The following is a 22588-nucleotide window of genomic DNA, read 5'->3' as shown; positions in this document are numbered from 1 at the left end:
TGGGATTCGATCACAGACCATGTGACATGGGAGTGAGGAACCTAACCCACAGCGCCACCGGCGCGGTCACATGCAGGGTGCTGAAAAAGCACTACAGAAACATTATCAACAGACATCGTACAGCGTGTACAATTCTTGTGTTGCAGTACATGAATATAATTATATTGTTATAATTTCTTTAGATACGCGATTCCATATTATATTCCCTTTTAATCAAATTCTAAAAGTTTGCTTGTTGACTCCGGTATCACGTTAGTTAAAGACTTCGATGCTTAATGTTTAGGGAGAAATGGAATACTGGTGTGTATGTTTTCTTTTAAGTACCGAGACCAGCCATATACTGTATGTTTCAAAAATTCAAAAATTCCAAGTTCCAAAATTAATATCGTTTATGGCCTTCACACACGTTACAGTATGCTCCTATTCTTTTTATGCTCAGGTACTAAGATTTCCCTTCAGTGGTAAATTTCCATATAAATATTCAATACTTAAACGGGCACAGTTAAGACATTAAATATACGTATACATACTGTATACAGTACAGTTTGCATATGGTAATATGTTTATGTTCCTAAATCAATCTCTTTTATGAGCATGTGAAAGGCATGGTGAATCGATTCTCATAAATTACTGTACTTTGCATGATTGGAAACAAATGCGTGATTGCAAAATGGTGTGGTGTTACTTTTACAAAGACGGTCAATGAAAAAAAGAATGTGGACCAGGGCAATACTTTGTTTACAGCTTGTCCAAGGTCATTCATTATTAATACTATTAGTAATATCTTCGTTAAAGACTTTGATGGCGACAGCTAAAACATGAGAGGTTGAGCTTTATTAGCTCCACCTTGCGGAAATTCCGGATACTATTATTTTAATTGCGGTATCATAGGAAAATTTACGTTAACTCGCGGTAGACCGCGTAAAGCGCAACGCAAAATAATGCGGTATCGCCCGCGCATTTTGAATGGCTGCATCTGTATATATTCCAAAATAAAAAACACCAAAAACACAAACAAATGCACTACAATGCCAACTTTTCATTTTGTAGCATACGAAGGCTGTCAAATTCTATTTACAGGTTGTTTATATTGTCTACTACTTTAGATACAACATAAATGGAGACTGAGCACACATACACATATCTGTATGAGGTGTCGAGTCTTTCTCCACCTTGCAGTTTACTCATTGGTGTGTTATCTTTGGATGACTGGGTGTGACCTCTGACTCAATGTGTAATAATCCTTTAGGAACAAACACTATCATCATCCTAAAACAACAGGTGGATAACACCTCTTTCTTCTACTTCAGACAAAACAATTCAATTCTGTCTTCTACAACACACAGTTTGTCTTTCCATTGAGAACTGTTACAATGAGTAACACACTGTATTCTATGGAAGTTTTAACAAACCACTTGTGGCAACACAAGTAATGTCTGATGTCAGTCCTCTACTACAGTCAAAATTCTTCACCTCTAAAATTTATCAGCAAAAGCACCTCATAGCTGATATACAAAATGTTATCGCTGTTCTGTAAGGCAGACAATACATAACATCTCTATAATGACACACATTTCCTCTGTCCTGTACAATTCAAAACAATAGTGTTGTGTTTATTGTAATGTGACTCCTGCAGGTTTATCTCAGAACAGTTCTGTGATAGAAGGACCTTTAGGCAGGCTGCATGCTGTGGGAAATTTATACACTGTGTACCTGGAGAACCAGACTGGACTATGGGAGATCAATGTCACATCCTCAAGGCCCTGCACCATCAAAGTCACAGGTGAGCTGTCCCACAGTCTATGTACTGATCTTTTGAATTAAGGATAGTATGTTGTGTATAATACAACTTGCATTATTTGTAGAAGTTGATAATATTGCTGGGGCTTTTTTTCATGGCATCACTACACATTACTGAGTAGTAATTATTTTCATTGGCTTACTGTTTTTTTTTCTTGTTTAAGAATTCTCTTTTCTCTTTTCTATAATATTTTTTCTGAAATTGTTCCAATGGATCAGTTCCTGTGCATCTTCACATTCACTAAGTTTCTTTTAGGATTACAGACTGTTAACAGTTATGATTTTGTGTTGTTAAGTTCTTCAAAATTAGAACTAGGTAAAGTGTGTATGGTAGCGCAGTGGTTACCATTGCTGCCTTACAGCTACAGGGCCCCTTGGTTCCATTTCTGGGTGTTATAGCCAGTGCTGCCCCCCAGAAATTTAGGTGCTACAGACCCAATAGCTAGACTTCCGGCTCACACCACAGGCACAAGACAATCTGGCACCAAGCCAGCCCGAGGCAACACTGTTCGCTTGAGTCCACAGCTGGAATCCAGAAGCAAGGACTGCAGGGTGTTGCTCTTATTAGATTTGCAGACGATTACTGCAGCCGATCTTCTGAGGAAAAAAGGCCATGCAGGATGGAGAACATCCTGCTGGAGTTGCCCAGGGTGAAATTATGCGGACTGACTGACTGGAGAGCTGGAAGAGCAGTCCAGAGCTGTGCTTCATATAGAAAGCATTGGAGGGATGAGGAGTCTAATTTCCCTGGCTGGCAGTCTTATCCACAGACCAGGCCACTTTTGCACTGTCAGCCTGGTCTCCTAGAAGACAGTCCTCAGGAGAAGCACTGTCTGGAAAAAGACAGAACCAGATTTCCAGGAACCATCAGGACTGGGCAAGGAGACATCTGCTGAGCTTCTCTCTCAACCAATGGAATCCTCCAGGCAGCACAGCCACAGGCAGAGCTACTGCCGAAGCCCCAGGGAACTAGAAACCAGGAACATGAAGGGCTCCACTTGAACACTGGAAGGTGGTTTAGGATTAAAGTGAAAAGGAGTCATCAATCACCAAGGAGAGATAGTGTAGGGTTTAAATACTCTCAGAGCACCTGCTGCAGTAAGAGCTCTTACTACAACCAGGTGGTCTGCATTGTTACAGTAAGCCCGTGGATTGAAAATGGGACACGGCGAATAATGATTATCGTAGTTGGTTCAGTGATAAAAGGTTTATGGTTTTATTGAAAGATTAATGAATTGATAATAGAAATCAGAGTGGGAGTCGTGGGAGGAGTTTGAGGAGGAGTCCTGGGAGAGTTCCTGGGAGAAAAGTAGCTACAAACTCCTAATGTCTCAATGTCTCAGGGCTTTAATAGTGTTTGAGGTTCCCTTAACGATGCTGATAGGCCTGGCCTGATCTCAATAAGGATGGCCCTGATAAACTCCTTCCACATCTGGAATGTGAAGCAGGTGCCCTGGAGCTCATCAGGCCATCACACCTGGGGCAGGTTTGGTGCCGTCTCTATGGCCCAGGGTCCTGCTGTCTTGAGCCACTGAACTCCAATGTGTAGAGTCTCAGATATTCTGTAACTCTGGCCCTATGGATAGAAAGGAGCTCATCCGACACCGTGGAGGAACATTTACTGGGGCTTGATGATATTTTCCCTGTCATACTTAAGAAAATTAGAAATGTTTTTCCTGTGCTCCTTGCTAGAATTTCAATTTTACATTTCAGTCCACACTTAGAATGAGAGAGTATCCAAAAATTGGAAAATTGCAATCTATATCACTCAACCATAAGAGGTGTAAAACAGAACCGGAAGACTATTATTGATAATGTAATGGGAACTATTGTTAAGGATAAATTAGAAGAATACATAGATATAGAAAACACAAGTAGACAGGATTAAACTAAGGGAGTGTTACACACTCATTAATGACACACAGGGAGCTGGGGCTACAATTGGAAATGTATGGTAAATTAATTTAGACCAGAAAATGGGAAATAATTGTTAACTCAGCTAGTAGTAGATATATGAAACAGGCTTCCCATAATAGAAGTGCCAGATACTCACAGCATGCTGCAGTATATTCCTTGCCAGAAAATAATTTAAAAATTATAACAGCGCTGTGTGACACATGTTTTCTGGACTTAAATTAAGATATTAAGCATAAGATACCATGCAACATTTTTAGAATTATTTGAGTATAAATTGGCAGTCCCCCTGTTTGCAGATGTTTCCAAACTGTAGCTCATAGCAGACTGATAATAAGACTGACACTGAGCTCTGTGAGTGGGAGTCTTATCAGTTAAGACTGGATGGATATCAGAATTGGTTAATGTGTGTGAAAATCCTGAAGAGAAACAAGGAGCCCCAGATTCCAGATTTCCCATTCCTGATTTTGGTTTCAACTAGGTCACAATTTGAGGCATTCCAGGAATTGAATACGTTGTTGCTGTACTCTTGGAATTGAATACGTTGTTGCTGTACTCATGTATACAATATGGGTCCCCTTTGTCTAATTAGAGGATAGTCCTTCTTGCCGTATGCCTTTCCCACTTAAGGTTAGGGATGGCAGTGACTTATCATGCTGTGTCAGAGATTCCTGGGACTGATGGCTGACTAGTTATACCTGCTCTGAGCCTTTATCTATCTTCATCTCTTGCTGAGAAGCCTTCCCTGCGTAAAGGAATCCCACCAGTCTCTCTGTTTCCATAGAAAATTTGTAAACACAAAGGATAGGATTCCACAATTGGTTGGAAAGTCTTCCCTAATGGACGTCTGTGCACTCAGGTGCTCTGGAGCTCAGAGTAGTTTTTATCCCTACAGCACATCCTTCCTTTGTTTCAGTAATGGCATGCACACGTTTTCTTTACATTAGCCCATTTGATAAGAACTGTAAAAATGGAATTTAATCATTTATATGATGACGGAAGATGATAACATGACAAGATTTTTTTACATTAGGATAACATATTGTAAAATTTGTAATGTGTCAGTAATGTTCTACATTATAGTGCAATATGGGAAACAAGATCTAGTAATTAGTACTGCTTAAGTATTATATGGGTAGGAAGTCTAATGAGCATTACCTTTCCATGCAATCAGGAATGTTATTCACAGACGTCTAGCCAAGATATGTCAACTCTTTGTTGGAATGGGAGCACACATTAACTTGATACCCAATACCAATATATAAAAGGGGAGAGTGAAAAAAAGGCTATAAAAACAATCTCAGGTCATTGTCATGAGGAAAGCTCTTCAGTCTAATACAAAGAAGATTAAGAGATTTGGTTTGACTGGTTTGAACAATTTCGACACAATTGTTCCCAATAAGCTGGTCCTGAAACTTTAGAATCTGGACTTGTGCAATTCCATCTGCAACTGGATACTGGAGTTTCTGATGGGTAGACCACAGGTACAAGAATGTACGCCTTGTTCATCTATGACTGTACAGCCATTTACAACAGCAACCACATTATTAATTTTTCTGATGACACCACAGTTATTGGGCTGATCACAATGATGAGTCTGGATACAGGAGTAAGGTGGAGCACCTAATAAGGATTAACAAGACAAAAGAACTCATTGTGGACTTCAGGAGACCCAGAGGCAGTCTCGCCCCAAGCAGTATTGAGGGCAAACTGCCAACTGCTTCAGATTCCTCAGACTGCAGAACTCCGCAAGCTTGGCTTAGCCTCACAACAAAAAAGCCAATCTGAAAAGGCCCAACATCGCCTCCAACTTCTGCAGTGCCTAAAGGAATGCGGTATGGGGAAGCAGCTACTCTTTAACTTTTATTGCAGTACCATAGAAAGTGCCCTTATTGGTGGAAAGCTTTTTTGAAATTATAAATAAAAAAAATGAAAGCTGTATTTAGCAATTTCTATTACAATAACTGCCAACAAATGAAGGGTTTTTGAAAGAAGACGTTGCATCACATTTATTTGGGCTGATGACTGTGTCTGTTCACAGGTCAGAGTGTCATCGGTTTCCTGTATTCCTTTGTGCAGCTCTTTCAGGGACCTCACCCTGGCTTGGCATTGATCGAGGGGCGCCCCCAAGTTGGTAAGATAGGAAAGTCAGTTGTTTCAGGTGAAAATGGGTACATAACAAGTGAAATGCTGATGGTGGCATGTGGTTGCTTTAATGTTCTATTAATTTTCTTTTTTTTGTATTGACACACAGTTTACCTCTATCTCTGTTTCTCTTTCATCTTAATTTCTAAAAATATTTGGATATTTTTCCTATTTTTTCAGATTTGTGTCTGAATTTGAATGTATTATCCTGCTTTATAAAACAGTGCTGCAAAAGAAAAATCATATATTTCTTCTAGAGAGACAACATTTTCTTATCTAGACATGACTAAGCAGAGAACTTAAATTTCCAAGTAGATTCTCAAATTTAAAACTCCTTTTTTCAGGATTTAGGGCTTCATTATTCACATTAAATTTGATTAAATATAACAATATATCATACAGCAACATCCCCAAGGTAGAATATGGAATATAGCGTGAACAGAAAAAATGATAGTACAATATGTGAATAATTTAAATACATTGACATTTTTCAATTATGATTTCTGGAAATATGTGGAATATCTGGATGTCATTATCCTCATTGTCACCCATAATCTAGCTCTCAGCCTTTCTCATTGTTTTTTTTTTTTCCACAGGCAAGAATGCCACTCTGTTAGTGTCAGTAACGGGCTCCGAGTCTTTGAGAGTGACAGAGGTCTCTCTGGTGTCGGCTTCTGGTTCAAGAGTGCAGAGGGGCAGTGTTACTCCATTGGACAGGAATGACAGGAGAGAATATCTGGTGTCAGTACCCAGTGTACCTGCAGGGCAGTTCTGTGTCTTACTGATTGGGGTGGACAATACTTCATCCACACCCTTCCAGAGGCAATCCAACACTCAATTCACATCCACCAGCATTGAGGTCAAGGCAAGTAAACACTCTTACCAGCAGTTTGGTGGGTAAGGTTGGGTAAACAAATGTTCAACTGAAATTTGTCTTTTTATAATTAGTTTAAACATGACAGATACAGATATTGTCTTTTATTTTCATTCTTTATATGTTTTTTTTCCTTTGACCTCATAAGGTTTAAATTAAGACAAAAGAAGTCTGATGTCCTTAGCATGCAATAAACATATCCTAAGCAGTTGAGAGTAACTATAGTGCTGGCATGATTGTGTTACTTTGTGGGACGATTCACTGGTGAAATAACGTAGACTGTTCACCTCACAGGCTCAGGCCAACACAATTCTGGAGCCTGGAAAAGATTTCATCATCCCCTTCACTGTAGCAACCAATGGGATGGGAGAAACATACACCATCAATGCACGAGATGACAAGGGATTCATCAAAGCATTCACAGACAAGTGAGTACAACAAAAAAAACAAACAGAGGAAGAGAAGTCAGTAATATTGCCCCAACCCCCGGAGCACTGGATTATTGTTAATAAAAGTCTTGGTACTTAATAGAGTTTAATTTAGTTCTGATTCATTTCCAAACTTTACATATTAGAGGGAGCATATTTCCTCTGTCACTTGGGTCATGCATGACAATTTTTATGTCAGCAGCTCAACTATAAAGTAATTCTGGAAGACAAAAGTGAGAAATTGCCTCACCAGTTGAATTAAGGGGAAACCTTTGAGGCCAGAAAGTCCAATTGCATAGATAAATTTAACAGGGGTTATTTGTGGACGATTTTCTTGTCCACAGGGAAATGTGACACTTTACTGTATTGTAAGCACTACTGCAGTAAACTGGATTTGCTTCGTTGACTCCAGTACTAGCACATACCTTATCCTGCTTAGCTTTTATGATCTGAAAGGGTACAATAATGCTATTCTGCATTGCAAAAATGAAAATGTGAATATATAATAAAATAGTAGCTATTTTTCCATTGGATAGTTAGTATTCATGGTTAGTAACATCTTAACAAAAATAACCGTGTTCAATCACCATGGTTTGACAAAAGTCAGGATTTTCAGATTCACGAATGCTCAAGAAGAGTGACTTGTATCTGGTTACATACAGATGCAGCCATTCAAAATGAGCAGGGTACGCTGCGGTAAAATGGGGTGGGCATGTCGCATCACAATGCGTCATAACGGGTCATATCGCATCATACTGTATAATTCCGTAGTTATGATATTAGTATCCAGAATCACCACCAGGTGGAGCTAAAAAAGCTTAACCTCTCATGTACAGCATGAGAAAGCACCATGTGTTTTCTGTCACCAGAAAATGCATAGTTTCAAATCCCAGTCACTGCTGAAGGACAATCTTTTTCCAATTAAGAATTTAAGTTGTGTACTCTTTAGACTTTTAAGAATTTTAAACCGTGTATTACAGCATGTTAATCATTAAACATTAAAACGTCGGTATATTTTATAAAAGCAAGATTGCTCAGTTGGAACAAAGTACACAACCTACCACCTTTATCATAAATATTTTAATTATGCAGAAATATTTTATGCATCAAAATCTTTACAGAAGATATTACTAATAGCATTAATAAGGAACGACCTTGGACAGGCAGTAAGCTCAAAGTATTGCCGTGGTCCACTTTCTTTGTAGCCTTTCACATGCTCATAAACAATATTAATTAAGGAACATAAACATATTATGTAAACTGTATATGGCTGGTATTGGTATGTAAAGAAAAACTACATACCAGTATTTCACTTTCTTCCTAAACATTTTAAGCATCAAAGTCTTACATGTGGTTATTTTGGAAATGTTTTTACATACTCCTTCTGACCATATTAAGTTTATATACTTCATAACATCACTTTATTAGCCCTATACAATTTCTTGCATTAGGAATTCATCTTTTTGCATACCCCAGCATGCTCTGCATGAGACACAGACACAGAGAGAAGCTTGGGGTCTGAGCACAGGATCAGTCATTGTTGGAGCAGTTGGAGTTAAGGGCCTTGCTCAGGGGCCCAACGGAGTAGGATTCCTCTGCCAGCTGTAGGATTTAAACCAGCAACCTTGCAGCCAAAGGGGCAGGTCCTTAGCCACAGAGCCACTGCCACAATGTTTTAACGTTTTCTGCGAATACGCTCGTTATTGGAGTAAACAAAAGCATACTTTTAGAATGTGATTCATAGGGAATATAATATAGAATCGCGTATCTAAAGAAATTAATATCAATATAATTATATTCATGTACTGTAGCTCAAATAGTAGTATAATACACTTTCTACGGATATGTGTGCTTCAGTTTCACTCCTTCCCACGTGATTATGTCTGTGGCTTGATGGCTTAAGTGTGTGCCTTATAAGCCTGAGGTCTGGCATTTGGAGCCAGTTGTCGCCATGGTTTTCTTTTAACAAATAAACATTTCTTTGTAAAACTAAAATAGCAAATATTATGGACATTATATTGACATTTTTTATATTTCTAAATATCACAACATGCTCGAAGCTAAGTCATTCATTAATAAAAACAAATAATTTGAAGCTGCTACAACTGTCGTTATTACTGATAATAAATATTATCAGCACTTTATTGAATTTGTTGGTATTTCTAAATATTACAAAATGTTCAAAGTTAAGTGAGTTAAATGATTACCACTTTCCATCAATACTTTCTCTCCTTATCACAGTAAAAGAAACTCATACTTTTCAGAATTTAATTATTAGGGAATATGATATGGAATCACGCATCTAAAGAAATTATAACGATATTAATTTAAGGATCTAAATACTGTATCTGTATTTAAATAGCTGGTAGTATTACTGTATTCCACTTTTTTTGTAAACACGCTTTATTAACACCTGAATTGCAGTGATTAAGAAAGAGACAGAAAAAAAGTGAATCCTGTTTTTGTTTAATGGTCTGTAGCTCAAATCCTGCTTAAAATTAGACACAAGAAGAGTATTATTGGACAATGTTTTGAGGCTAAAGAAATTAATAACGATATTTATTTAAAGATCTAAATATATTGAAACGCATACGGCCAACATTACAAGTTGTGCGACCCGACTTGCCAGTGCAGTGACGTCGCACAACCTTTCCTGAGGCTAGCCTATTTGGCTCGGGCCACACACACCTCAGGATGGTGATGTCACTGCCTTTCATATGAATCCTATCATATGGAAACATTTTGACACTGCGCTCAACAATCTTAGGAAGAACATGAAACACCTGGTATTTGATTAATTAAAAATATGTTTTTTGTAAAAACTGCACCAGGTAGTAAAACTTGTTTATAGGTCTGAAGTAGAGTTAACAGCTTCAGATTTAAAAGGTTAATAATAATATCTTCAGTGTTGCATTAACATTGGAATGTTCTTCCAAGTGTAAAAAGAGGTGGTACACAATGTGTCGCCTCTATACAATTTACAGTTTACAGTTTAAAGACTGTCCAAGATAATTTATTGTGAATAATATCTTCCCTATCACATTTAAATTGGAACCCTTTTCATAGGCGTAAATCCACCTATTTTCTAACCGCTTTATCCAGGACAGGTAACAGTTTCACCCCTCCCCTTCCCTCTGCCTGTCTAATCTCTTTTTAACCCTTCTGTGCCTGAATTGCAGCAGGTGAGAAAATAGGCCGAATCCTGTTTTTTTTAATGGTCTGTAGCTCAAATGGTCTGTAGGAAAGGCTGTGCTCCCACTACCAGTAGGCTGAGTGAATGATTTTTTTTAATTTTTAAAAAAGAAATAAAAAATGAGATATAATGATGTTGTGAGCGTCTGGGGAATTTCTTTGTAAACTGAAGAGTTATAGAGGAGACACGTATCGCCTCTTTTTACACTTGTAAAAAAGAACATGCCACTCAGTGGGCGGTGCATTGTTAACTTGATCACCTGCTAATTCGTTTTACACCACGGCAAGACAGGAGAATGTGATTGTACTGTATCTGTACAAAATGTGTGTTGTGTTTACAAAATTAAAATGTTTAATTAAAAGGTAAAAAAAACTTACAGCTTATACTAAGTTTCTATGATGATCAAAAGGAAGTGTATTGCATGTCTAATGATCTAACCAAATTACCCCCATTTTGATTAAAATCACAAACGCATGCTTGATTAAATGCCTTATTGATTCACAATCTGACAAAGATGTAAATCGTTATCTTTATCGTCTGTCCCTTAATTAACTTTAAACATAGCTTTCTCACCATTTAGATGTATTTTTCATACCATCGTTAAACAAAGCAGGAGCATATTGTAGTTCCTCATGGGATCAAATGTGGAAAGATTTGATTGTAATCATTTTTTGAATAAATTTTAGAAAAGTGTCATCTATACAAAAAAGCTGTATTTATTTTACCACTTTATAGTTATATTATTAGATATAAGAATTCAAGTTATATACTGTTTAGACTTTTAATCATTTTAAACTGTTTGAGGTGTATTTATATAGCTGGTAGTATTACTGTATTAAAATATATATCTAAATATAAATATAGTTGACCCTTACCTGAATTAAAACAGGACATAAATAAAGGGTTTCAGAAATAAAGCACAGCTTTATTCCCATGCTTACAGTCTGGGTAATTGGAGTGAAGGCCATGAAAACATTTTTCAGTCTGTCCGTGGGGGGAAGGGGGACTTCGCCTATTCTGCTCTGAGAATGTAGAGGGGGAGGAAAAGTGCCCGCGGCAATTTTTTTCACTGACAAAGCTGAGTTTTCTGTTAACAAAAACTACAGTATGCTTAACAGCTGTTCAATCGGTTTAATTCAAAACACTTTATTCAGTGGGACAATTTAAAAGACACCTCAACCCTCAAAAGGAAATCAAACATATTGTAATTAGAATCGAGAATAAGAAAGCGGTATTAAATATACCACTGAAACAATAATAAGGTGTCTGGTCATTTTTAACAGTAACTTAACTGTCTTGCATTGTCAGATTGTGAATAAATAAAAGCATTTTATTAAACACGTGTTTGCAATTTTAATCAAGATTGGGGTACTGGGGACTCTCTATTATATTGTAACGCATTCACCTTGCACTGCAGCTGAAGAGCGCCCGGCTAAGGTACGCACCGAGGGGTAACACGGGAGTAGTAGTGGTCATGGCGGGAACTAGGAAAGGCGCTGATCAGTGCAGCTGACCCATTGCAAAAAGGGACGTACAGTTTGGTGACATCACCCAGATTCTTTAAATAGTTCCATGGTTTCGCACCCCTGTTAGTACGCAATTGCCACCCTATCCCTGTGTAGCTACCTGAATAGACCCCTGTGTGTGGCTGGCTGTGCTGGCTTTGCTGGCTATACTGAAAAATAGAGACGTTTTTCATTCAACAAGTGTCTGAGTCACTGTGTCCGTCCTCGCAAAACCCGAAAATACCACAATATAATAAATGCCCTTAGGCTGGGCACAGTGAATTTTTAAAAAAGACATAAGGTTACCCAATCCCTAAAACGAACCATCAGTTTTCAGTCCAGCTCAGGTAGAAAAATAGCTCCTTATTAAGACTTCAGTTATTGCTTACATTTGCAGAACAGGACATTCGACTTCCATTTTACTGCATTTAAGACATGAGCTGTATTTTTCCACTGACCTATAGATGCCCCCTGGTATGTTTCCACTTGCCAGGGTTCTAAGCAGTTAGGAAGATAAAAGACAAGCAGGTTGTTAGCTTTTATGAAATTTATAACATTCCTTCAGGGTGTATTGAAACCACATTTTAATTGGTCTTATTAACATGACATCTGGAAAAATTAACTACTAAGCTTGTGTAGCGGCGAGGCTTAATAATAAGAAAGAATTAAGTGTTCTGGGCTTTCCCAAATGAGGCCCCATTTCTCTGTTCATCTCTGTGGTGCAGCCACAGAGAAACTATTCATGCAGGCTGATTTAAGGTTTCCTAGGACAGCTCCCAAAGGGGGATGCACTTAGCTAAGCCTGGCTATCATGATCAATGGTCATCCATTGGCGCCTATCTGTCTAGGGAGTGCCAGATGGACATCTGGACTGCATTCCTAAGTGTCAGGAGTAAGTGACTCATATCTCACCTTGATCAACCAATCAGGGACTGGTAGGGCCGAGTAACCCACGTGGGACTCTGATGCCCATGGAACTTTCAGCCAATCAGCGAGCTGAAGTTCCTCCAAGTAAAAACAGGCAACACAGAGATTCAGTAAGATTCAGTGGAGAATTCTGTGGACTTTTCTAAAGGGAATTCAAAGGAGAATTCCAGGGCAGGACGGCCCACGAGCAGAAGGCTCCCAAGGGCAGGACATTCTCGCAGCGCGCCTCCTGACCATCCTGAAACTCAGCCCGGACAACCACAGAACGCCCAGTGTGTCCGAGTGCCAGAACTTTCCTTTGTTCTAAGAGTCTAGAGCGGAGGTTGCCAGAGAGTAACCAGAGGATCCACCCGAGGTTAGCACCAGCAGCAAGCCTCGTGAACAGGTCGGAACTGTGGACAGCTGAATCACTATTCAGAACTAGCTCTTCATCAGGAATGAACCGGTCCTCTTCCTGACTTGCTGGGACCCACAGTCATCTTTTCTCCTGCGCACAAACTTTGCTAGTTAAATCCAACACTAACTAGCCGGTCAGTGAGCATCAGCAGTGCACCGTCGCAAGCCGCACAGCACAGCCTGGCTCCGAGCCAGAAAGCGCGGATTGGACAGCAACAGCCTGCAACTGTTTCTTTGTGCCCGCAGGAGATCTGAATCCCCAAAGATTGGATGAGTATTCAACTTCAATGCATTACAGCTCGAGAATTCAATTGTTATCCCAACCAGTTGATATCAATTTAATTCCTAAGAGTTATGTACTTGTTTTGAGTATCTAATGTAGAAGTTATAACCAAGTTCATTTATGAAACGGTCTTAATGAATGATATACTGAACGTATGTCCTCTTGATATGTGTAACACTTTGTAACTGACTGAATATATATCTTTTGTATTCTGATAACCCTCTCGATAAGATCTGTTAGGTTTATATGCATATTCTATGTATTAATAAATGTATCCTCATGTGTTAGTACCTGTGTGTGTGCGTTGTTTGAGTTATGTCGCATGGTTGGATTCTAAAGCCATCAAAAGAATCAACTTTGTGATTTACTGCTACAATTAATAATTGTCCCAGTAAATGCCCAAACCCTACAGAACTGGTGCCTTCAGAGAGCCACTACATTTACATTTTGGCTATGGCAACATTACATATTTGGCATCCCTGGGCCGGCTATGATTACACTTGGCATGTGTCACTCAACAAATACAGGACCTATAATCAAATTTAAAAACAAGTAGGTCTAAGTATAAATCTTAGCATTTTTAAAAAATGAAATGTATTGTAACGGACTGGGGCTTTCTGGGCATGTGCCCTCGCTGCAGTTTGTCCCTCCTCCGGAGTTGAACCGAAGTCTCCGGCGTCATGCAACAGGAAACTTACCAGGCATATTCATTACAATATTACAAGTTTACAAATGCAAATAGAGGAGAAAATACAGATAAAAGAAAGAAAACATAAACAGAACAAAAAAACAATTAACTGCCAGCGGTATTGATGTAAATAATTGTGTAACCAAGTTATATTGTACATATATCAAATGTTTTCCTTGCTTTAGCATTTTTCACCTCCTTTATAGAATTTAAATACAATTTCAACTCCACCTCAAAAGTACAAAAAAAGGGAGTATTATTAGACCATTTTAAAATGGATTACCCAGAATGACTAACAAATTAATTACTGTTTAAATAAATGTTCTTTTTCCCAATTTCTTTTTAGATAGTACAACAAAATATAAAAATCCTTCATATAACATTTTACTATTCTAAATTTCAAAAGAATTGTCATGACATGAACTTAATGTGCTGTCTGGCGATCTCTGTCGCTAAGATTGGCGCAAGAGGTAGCCAGTTTAAGGAGCACTTAGTGATTAATGAGTGGGTCCGGGGTGTGTAGATTACGAAGGATTTAACATGCTACTTAGTTACGATGCATTTTGGTAAACACTCGTAAATTAGCGATCGATCTTAAGATCGAGTTTATGATGTTCTTAGTGCTATGATACTTTCGGGAAACTCACCCCTGTACAGTAAGAAGGTAAAATTAGCAAAACAATTTGGCTAATTGTCTATGTTCTTAGACACTCTTCTCTGTCCCAGGTTTTTAAATTGTTGAGACCCCCTTCTTTCTGGATGCTTCTCTTTATACTGTAATTGTCCTTCCAATTCTCATAAGGACCTAGCAATTTAGGAACATACATTCCACTGTAGGAACAAGAAAGAGTACATCTCCTGGTTTATTGATCTGGTGTTTTACTTGTACCTGTCTTAGTTGCTCTCTGACAATAAGTATTTTTCTATATTGTTGTCTTCCAGTCTAAACCTGACCAATGAGGGCAGTGCTGAGGGCTCAGTGACACTCGTAGCACCAAATGGCACAGAATCTGGAACAGAAGTGTCACTCACCATTGAGGTGGCGTCTTCATCCACTGGCGATTTTAACTACATTGTTCTGCGTATCACTGTTTCCAGTAAGGTAAGCCTAAAATATTAAATATATAAGGCTTGTCTGGTCTTAGTTTAAGATTCAACAGAAAGATTATTGCTCTATTGTACCCAAAACAAAGTGTGCCATTTGCAGATAGTTTTGTTGTCTGAAAGAGTAAGTGTTTAATTGTACTACACTATTCTAATACATTCATATCAGCATGATTCAGGACCGTTGTATAGGCATTTTCCATAATGTCCATAATGAATGACAGTAGATATACAGTAATATTGTGACAACAATATTTTCAAAATGAGTGAGATTTGTATTGTGTTGTCTTGCAAGGAAAATTAAGCGTTTTTTCACCTTTGCCCATTCAGGTGACAGACTTCCGCCCGCCAGTTTGCAACATAACTTGGGTGACAGCAAACTGTACAGAGGACTGCAGCCTAAAAAACTGGGAACTTTCAGCCAACCTGAGTGATGGGAGAGGGTCAGGAATCCAGAGTGTTTACTCCCGTCTGGGCAATGGCTCACTCAGTATCACACGATCACTGGACACAGAAGGCATCAATGTCACTGTGGCCACCTACAGTGCCACCTGTTGCTCCCCAGATGTAGAAATTATTGCAGTGGATGCTGTGGGCAATGTGGGTACCTGCAGACACTACATCAGGACATCAGAAATATCAACTACTCGTCCCGCCTCCCCCACCACTACTACCACCACCAGATTCTACTCCACTAACACCACTATCTCTGTCTCAAGTTCTACTCTGTCTATGTCTTCCACAACTGGAGGCTTCTCCTTCACTCTCAAACTGTGCTTAATGCTCTTCCTCACCATCACACTGTCACCTTGAGCTTTTAGCTCATGAACAGATAAAAAGCAGTATGTTACATTTACACATGAGAGAACACTATGTACATTTTAAATTCTTTAAAGAAAAATACATTGAAAAATAAATATAAAGAATAAAGCATTATAGCAATACGGCATTACATAAAGCATAAGCATGTAATCTTAAAATAAAAAAATGAACTAAAAATAAAAAGAATGAAGCATCAGCAATCTGTGTAGTTCTCTTGTGCCTCTGTTCCTTATAGTGTGCCTTTGTGTTTAGAGAACTGGACAAAACTAGATGGTATCTGTCTGTGTTTCTGTCTGTTTGGATGCTGGCAGTGTTGGCTGCAGAATGCTTAAATGTTTAGCTGAGGAGATGGTGATATGTGTTTCAAGGAAGCCTTTTGGATTCCTTTTCTCTGATCATTAAGAATTAGATAAGATAATTGATATCATTACAACCAGTGGGTTACAAAAAAAGTGAATAGCAGAAATTGACCAAGCGGATAAATCTAATATCTAATCTAATCTAAACTAATCTAATATAAGTTAAACAAATAAATAATCATAACTCCTGACTTGTAAACGATTTTGCCAAGAATATACCTTTAGGTTGGGTATTGAGTTTGTTTCCTGGCACAGCTTTGGTGAAAAGTGAAAAGTAATTATTCAGGCACACTGGATTAAACATTTGTTTATTAACAATGACAGTACTCACACTAAACAAAACACAACATAAACATACTATACAACACACAACTTATAATATTTACAATTTTTTAAATAAGGCACCCCAAAGTCCTAATGTCCTTACCACAGAAAAAGTCCATACTGCTACAAAGTATTTGATTCTTATATAACACCTACAAAGGCCAAAAGAAAAGAAAAGCTGCCTTCTAAACTAAACAGAATACAACTTGCAGTTAAATTTCTCTCTACACCCCTGGATACTACAAAATGAATGAACCTATCTTCCCATTCTAAAAATCTACCCACAAAGCAGGAGAGGCTGTTTTTAACTAAGGGATTCTTCACACAGGAAATCAAAGTTCAATGTTCTTGTAACAACAATAGAATAGCAAGCTCTCTAAACAAGGTTAAAATATTTGACTCCAATCTGGTCTTTCTGGGTGATAAGGACAAGGAGCTCTTGCCACCCGTCTTCCTCTCCTGTCTCGTACTGTCTCATCTTGTTTTTCTTTTTTCCTGTTTGTATCTGCTTGTTTTCATGCTGTGTTTTTGGACACTTGATTGACAAGAATCATCTTTATCTAAGGTAAACCAAGGTATACTTTACAATTGCTTTGATCACTGAATCTGGACCCCCTACATCTCAGCAAACATCCCTTTGTTTTGAAGGTAGAAATGTTGACACTAGCCAGGTGTTGCCCTAGATTCTTAAAGACACTTCAGGACAATATTTTAAAGCTGAACTAATAGAAAGGATGTCAGAGTGTTATTTTGTTATTATTTTTTTAAATTGTGCGTATATAGCACATGCTGATCCAGCCATTCAAAAAGGTAGGTGTGGGGCATCACAACGCATCATACCACATGTTATGATAATAGTATCCGGAATCACCTTGTAAAACCCCCAGGTGGAGCTAATAAAGCTTAATGTCACATGTAAAGCATTTAAACTGTCGCTAGAAAATGCCTGGTTTTGAATCCCGATCACTGCTAAAGGAAACTCTTTTTCCAATTAAGAATTTAAGTTGTATATTCTTTAGACTTTTAATAATTTTAAACTGTGTATTACAGCATGTTAATCATTAAACATTAAAAATTATATTTTATAAAATTAAAATTGGTCAATTGGACAAAAGTACACAACCTTTCACCTTCATCATATATATTTTAATTATGCATAAATATTTTATGTATCAAAGTTTTTATGGAGATATTACTAATAATATTAATAATGAATGACCTTGGATAGGCTGTAAGCTCAAAGTATTACAGTGGTTCACTTTCTTTGTAACCATCTGCATCAGTTTAACTGTTGTCACATGAAAAGACTATGTGTTCATTGACAAAATGTTACACCACACTCTCTTGTTTAAACGGATTGTTTTGTTGCTGCACAGACTGTTAAACAAGAAGAAAAGAGCGCCTCTTTCTTCGAAGCATTTTGTTGATCCAATCACGTATTCGTTTCCAATCATACAAAGTAAGTTTTGAGAATCTCCGATTCACCATGCATATAATGCAGACATTGCTCATAAACTATATTAATTTAGGAACATAAACATACTATGTACACTGTATATGGCTGGTATTGGTAGTTCAAATAAAAAATAAACACCAGTATTCCACTTTCTTCCTAAACATTTTAAGCATCAAAGTCATTCGGTTACATACTGTGGTTATTTTGGAAAAGTTTTTACGTGCTCAATCTGACTATATTAAGACTATATTTTGTAAAAAGTTATAATGTTTAAACCTTTTCTGTGAATACTTACGCTCGTAAAAAAACGCATACTTTTTACAGAAATAAAATAATGTTTTCTCCAGGTGTTAAGCAGATCAACAGGTTGCTGACAAAATATCGCACCGTCCACCACTGCCCAGTGATATGACTTTAATATAAACAAGATCTAGTACCTGGTGAAGTTTTTCTTAATTCTTAATTATTTTTAATTAATTGAATCCCAGGTGTGAGTTCATTAATCCAGAATTACGTACCATCCCTATGTCTGCGAAACACCTTATCATCTTCAGTAAGACTTTCAGTGCTTTGTTTGTGTATATTCTAATCGCAGTGGGGGCAGGGTGTGTGGGGAAAGGTTTAGGCTGCAATTGAATTGGGGCTCTGTATTCTTCACACCAGAAACATTGTTTTCTCTGAAAGTGGTTTCTTCCCTGTTTACCTGATCTTTTGCTGCCTACATACACAGCTCCCTAGGTGAATTCTAGTACTTGACTGAGAAAGATTTATAGAACTTTACATTTTGATTTTTGAACAAATTGTAAATACGACGTTTACATTGGCGTTTTAATTGATTTTTCACATAAGCACATGGAGGAATGTCAGTTGTCAAGGACAGCACCATCACCCCCCCCCCCCCCCCCAGGATGGGCACATTTTTTTTTTCATTTTTAAAAAAGAAATAAAAAATAAGATACAATGATGTGTTCCTGCTTAACTAAGACATTGCATTTCTTTAAAAGCTATAAAAACAGGTTTAAATAGAAAGGATTTATGTGTATTTCTGATGCAGAAAAAGTGCGCATTTCCTACATTGCTTTGTTTATCAAGACTTTAACTTTAATTTTTAACTGAAATTTCAACAATAAATCTTATGCTGATTACTAGCAGTAAATACTGATGTTTTGCTCCCCCTTACCATAATATATATATATATATTTGTATTGTAGCTATCATATAAATTTTGATTTGTTGCAGATACCCCAAAGTCATGTAAATGATTTTTCACCCTGTTTCATTCTTTAAACACAAGGATAATAAGCACCACCATGTTAACTGGGATGTGTAGTTTTTAATTCAGTTTGACAATGTACTGTCTTTGTATTTGGCCAGGGCTTTAAAATGAGGATGCACCAAAACCTTTTGGTGCCATCGTCTCTGCTCTAAAGGTACAACCCTCTTGGAAGAATTTGACCTTGAATTTTGCCCAGCGTATGAGTCCCATTTCCCCCCATGGACAGACTGACAAAGCAATTGAGAAATGTTAACTATCCAGCCACAAATAAATAAAAAAATAAACTTTTCTTTCTCCTGATGGTAACTGTAACAAATTGTCACGTTTCACATCCTTGTTTGATGTTTTTTTTATCTTGAAACCATGATCTTGGCATGCAGGTGTGAAGCAGAGTTAACAGCTTCAGATTTAAAAGGTTATTGTGATGCATATGGCTGGCATTACAGGCTGTGCGAGCCGTGTCGCATTAATATTGGAATTTTCTTTTTTACAAGTGTAAAAAGAGCTGATACACAACACGTCTCCTCTATAACTCTTCAGTTTACAGAGAAATTCTGCCAGAGCCTGACAACATTGTCCAATAATGCTAAGCACATTGATTAATGGTGATGACAATCCCTACGTCTATACAGATGCAGCCATTCAAAATGCACAGTACAGACACTTACCGGGGGTAATTGGCTACGTCCTCATGCAACGTGATGTGCGATGACGCAAAATATCGCACTACGTGATTGGTTGACTGACAGGAGCACTCGTGGTCCGTTGGTCGGTCGTAGAAATATTTAAATGTCTTTACTGTGCCCGTTTTAGTATTGAATATTTATATGGAATTTTACCACTGAAGGGAAATCTTAGTAACTGAGCATAAAAAGAATAGGAGCATACTGTAACGCGTGTGAAGGCCTAAAACTATATTAAAATTTGGAACATAAACATACAGTATATGGCTGGTCTTGGTACTTTAAATAAAAAATACACTCCAGTATTCCATTTCTCCCTAAACATTTTAAGCATCGAAGTCTTTAACTAACATGTGAAATAGCGTGTAAAAAAGTGGTAGTTTTAAGTTTTTCTGCTAATAATAATTCATAACGATATAATTATATTTGTGTACTGCGACAGGGCTGTGTAGGGCTGTTTCACCTCTCCTCTTCCCCAGTAGCCTGCTGGTCTATGTGCCGGACTACTAACCCACAGGTTGTGTGTTCAAATCCAGCTGGTGCTGTGACTTTTCTTTTAACAAACATTTCTTTGAAAAAATAGAATAGCAATATTATGGACAATCAATTGACTTTTTATATTTCTAAATATCACAACATGATCGAATTTAAGTCATTTTTAATAACAATGAATAGTCACACTCTTTCCTTCTGTCAACTGTCCCTGCTTCTGCTTCCTGCTTCTATCGTTTGTGTGTGGGGGGATCCCTTTAGATCTCCCTTCAGATTTAAAAGGTTATTAATCATATCTTCGGTGTCGCATCTTCCCAGTGTAGCTGATCTTTTGCTGCCTGGGTAAACTATCACAAAGCTTTAGAGAACTTAACATTTCTATTATCAACAAATTGTAAATATGACGTTTACATTGGCATTATTAATTTTTCACTTAGGTGTATAGAGGATTGTCAGCTGTCACTGAGAATAGACCCCCCCTCAGGCTGCGCAAATGATCTTTTAAATTTTTTAAGAGAAATGGAGGCTGTACAGTATGGGTTACAATATAAACAGTTATATTGATTTAAATCGCTTTTTGATTTAAATCGCAAACGCGTGTTTAATTATATGTGTTTTTTTATTCACAATTAGACAAACGCAACATAAATTGTTATATTTGTCTTCTAAGTATCGTTATAAGACTAGATTGTAATTATTTTCATTTTTTAAATACATTTTAGAAAAGTGTAATCTATACTAATAAGCTGTACACCACCTGCTATAAAGATACATATTGTAATACTTTTGGGCTCGGATAGGACGGACACAAGAACTCAGACTTGCGGAGTTAAATCTCAACAAAACAACAACAAATCTCAATATCTTGTACGAATTATTCGTAATACAAACCAAAAATAGCCCACAAACTCTCTCAAATTCCTCCAATTAACATAATCCCGCCCCTTATGCAAAACCGAACCCTCCTCCCATCCCAGCTTATCCTCTTTATCATTAACAAAATCCAGCTCAGTTTTCAACATAAGCATTACACAAAATCAATACCTCAAAACTCTATACTCAACAACGATAATTCACAAACAGCCAGAACATGTAACTCCACATTCCCAAATAGTCCTCATTTCCATAGCCCCGCCCCTTATCCAAAACCAACATCCCTCCCCTGTTGTCTCTCTCCCCTGCGTTTGTAATCGTTTTTATTTTCAAATAAATTTTAGCAAAGTCATGTATTTAAAAATCTTAAGATTTCTATATTTATGTCTTTATTTAGTGAAGGCTAAACTTTCTTGGAAAAATGTATTTTATGTAAACCATGTTTGCTATTAATTCACTTAGGGCTAGAATATGTTCATTGTCTTCCAATGAAAGAAGGGTTTCTTTCGCCGTAGTCAGGTTGACATTAGAAGCTTGCCACGCCCGGACTGTTACACCAACGCATTAGCATGTTAAAGCGATTTCATTGAGGAGCCTAGCTTTCTTAACTAGTAAGTACTGTACTTACTGGGTTTTTGAGGGGGGGAGGTGTCTTTCGCTGGAAATCCTTCCCCCCTTCTACTTTGGAAATACCTGTGAAACCGGTTTAATTCGTCACAGCCAGCACTCCCGCAGAGAGGGGGGTTGTACTTGCAGTGCATCGGTGCCAGAACACATCAATATATCTCATTTTGTATTTCTATTAAAAAAATCGTTTGCCCAGCCTAACACTATTGTTGTTATTGTTTTTATCCTGTAAAGCGCTTTGAGGAGCCACCTTTAAGGCGCCATATACAATAAAGTTAATTATTATTATTATTGTTAATTTGCTGGAAAGAGAGGTGAACATTATTATGTGGAAGGCATTGTGCTGCTGTAATACAGTTTTAAATAATTAAAAGTCTAAACAGTATCAGCTTTATTTATGGGTTTTAAATAAAGGTGAT

General features: G+C 37.6%; 1 protein-coding gene across 1 annotated transcript in view; it reads left to right on the top strand.

Annotated features, from left to right (window-relative positions):
* LOC148647994 (von Willebrand factor A domain-containing protein 7-like) overlaps window positions 1-16275 on the top strand; it is a 123270-nt gene extending 106995 nt beyond the window's left edge. The window contains exons 12-17 of the mRNA XM_088607468.1: window positions 1637-1783; window positions 5756-5848; window positions 6456-6724; window positions 7028-7161; window positions 15096-15255; window positions 15588-16275. Coding sequence (XP_088463594.1) covers window positions 1637-1783; window positions 5756-5848; window positions 6456-6724; window positions 7028-7161; window positions 15096-15255; window positions 15588-16070 — 1286 coding nt within the window. The 3' untranslated portion in view covers window positions 16071-16275. The remainder of the gene's footprint in view (window positions 1-1636; window positions 1784-5755; window positions 5849-6455; window positions 6725-7027; window positions 7162-15095; window positions 15256-15587) is intronic.
* The last annotated feature ends 6313 nt before the right edge of the window (window positions 16276-22588 follow it).

This window comes from Lepisosteus platostomus, chromosome 15 (assembly GCF_059453375.1).
Source record: "Lepisosteus platostomus isolate fLepPlt1 chromosome 15, fLepPlt1.hap1, whole genome shotgun sequence".
NCBI classification, from domain to species: Eukaryota; Metazoa; Chordata; class Actinopteri; order Semionotiformes; family Lepisosteidae; genus Lepisosteus; species Lepisosteus platostomus.
Note: the sequence above shows the minus strand (reverse complement) of the source record. Positions and strands in the feature narration are given on the sequence as shown.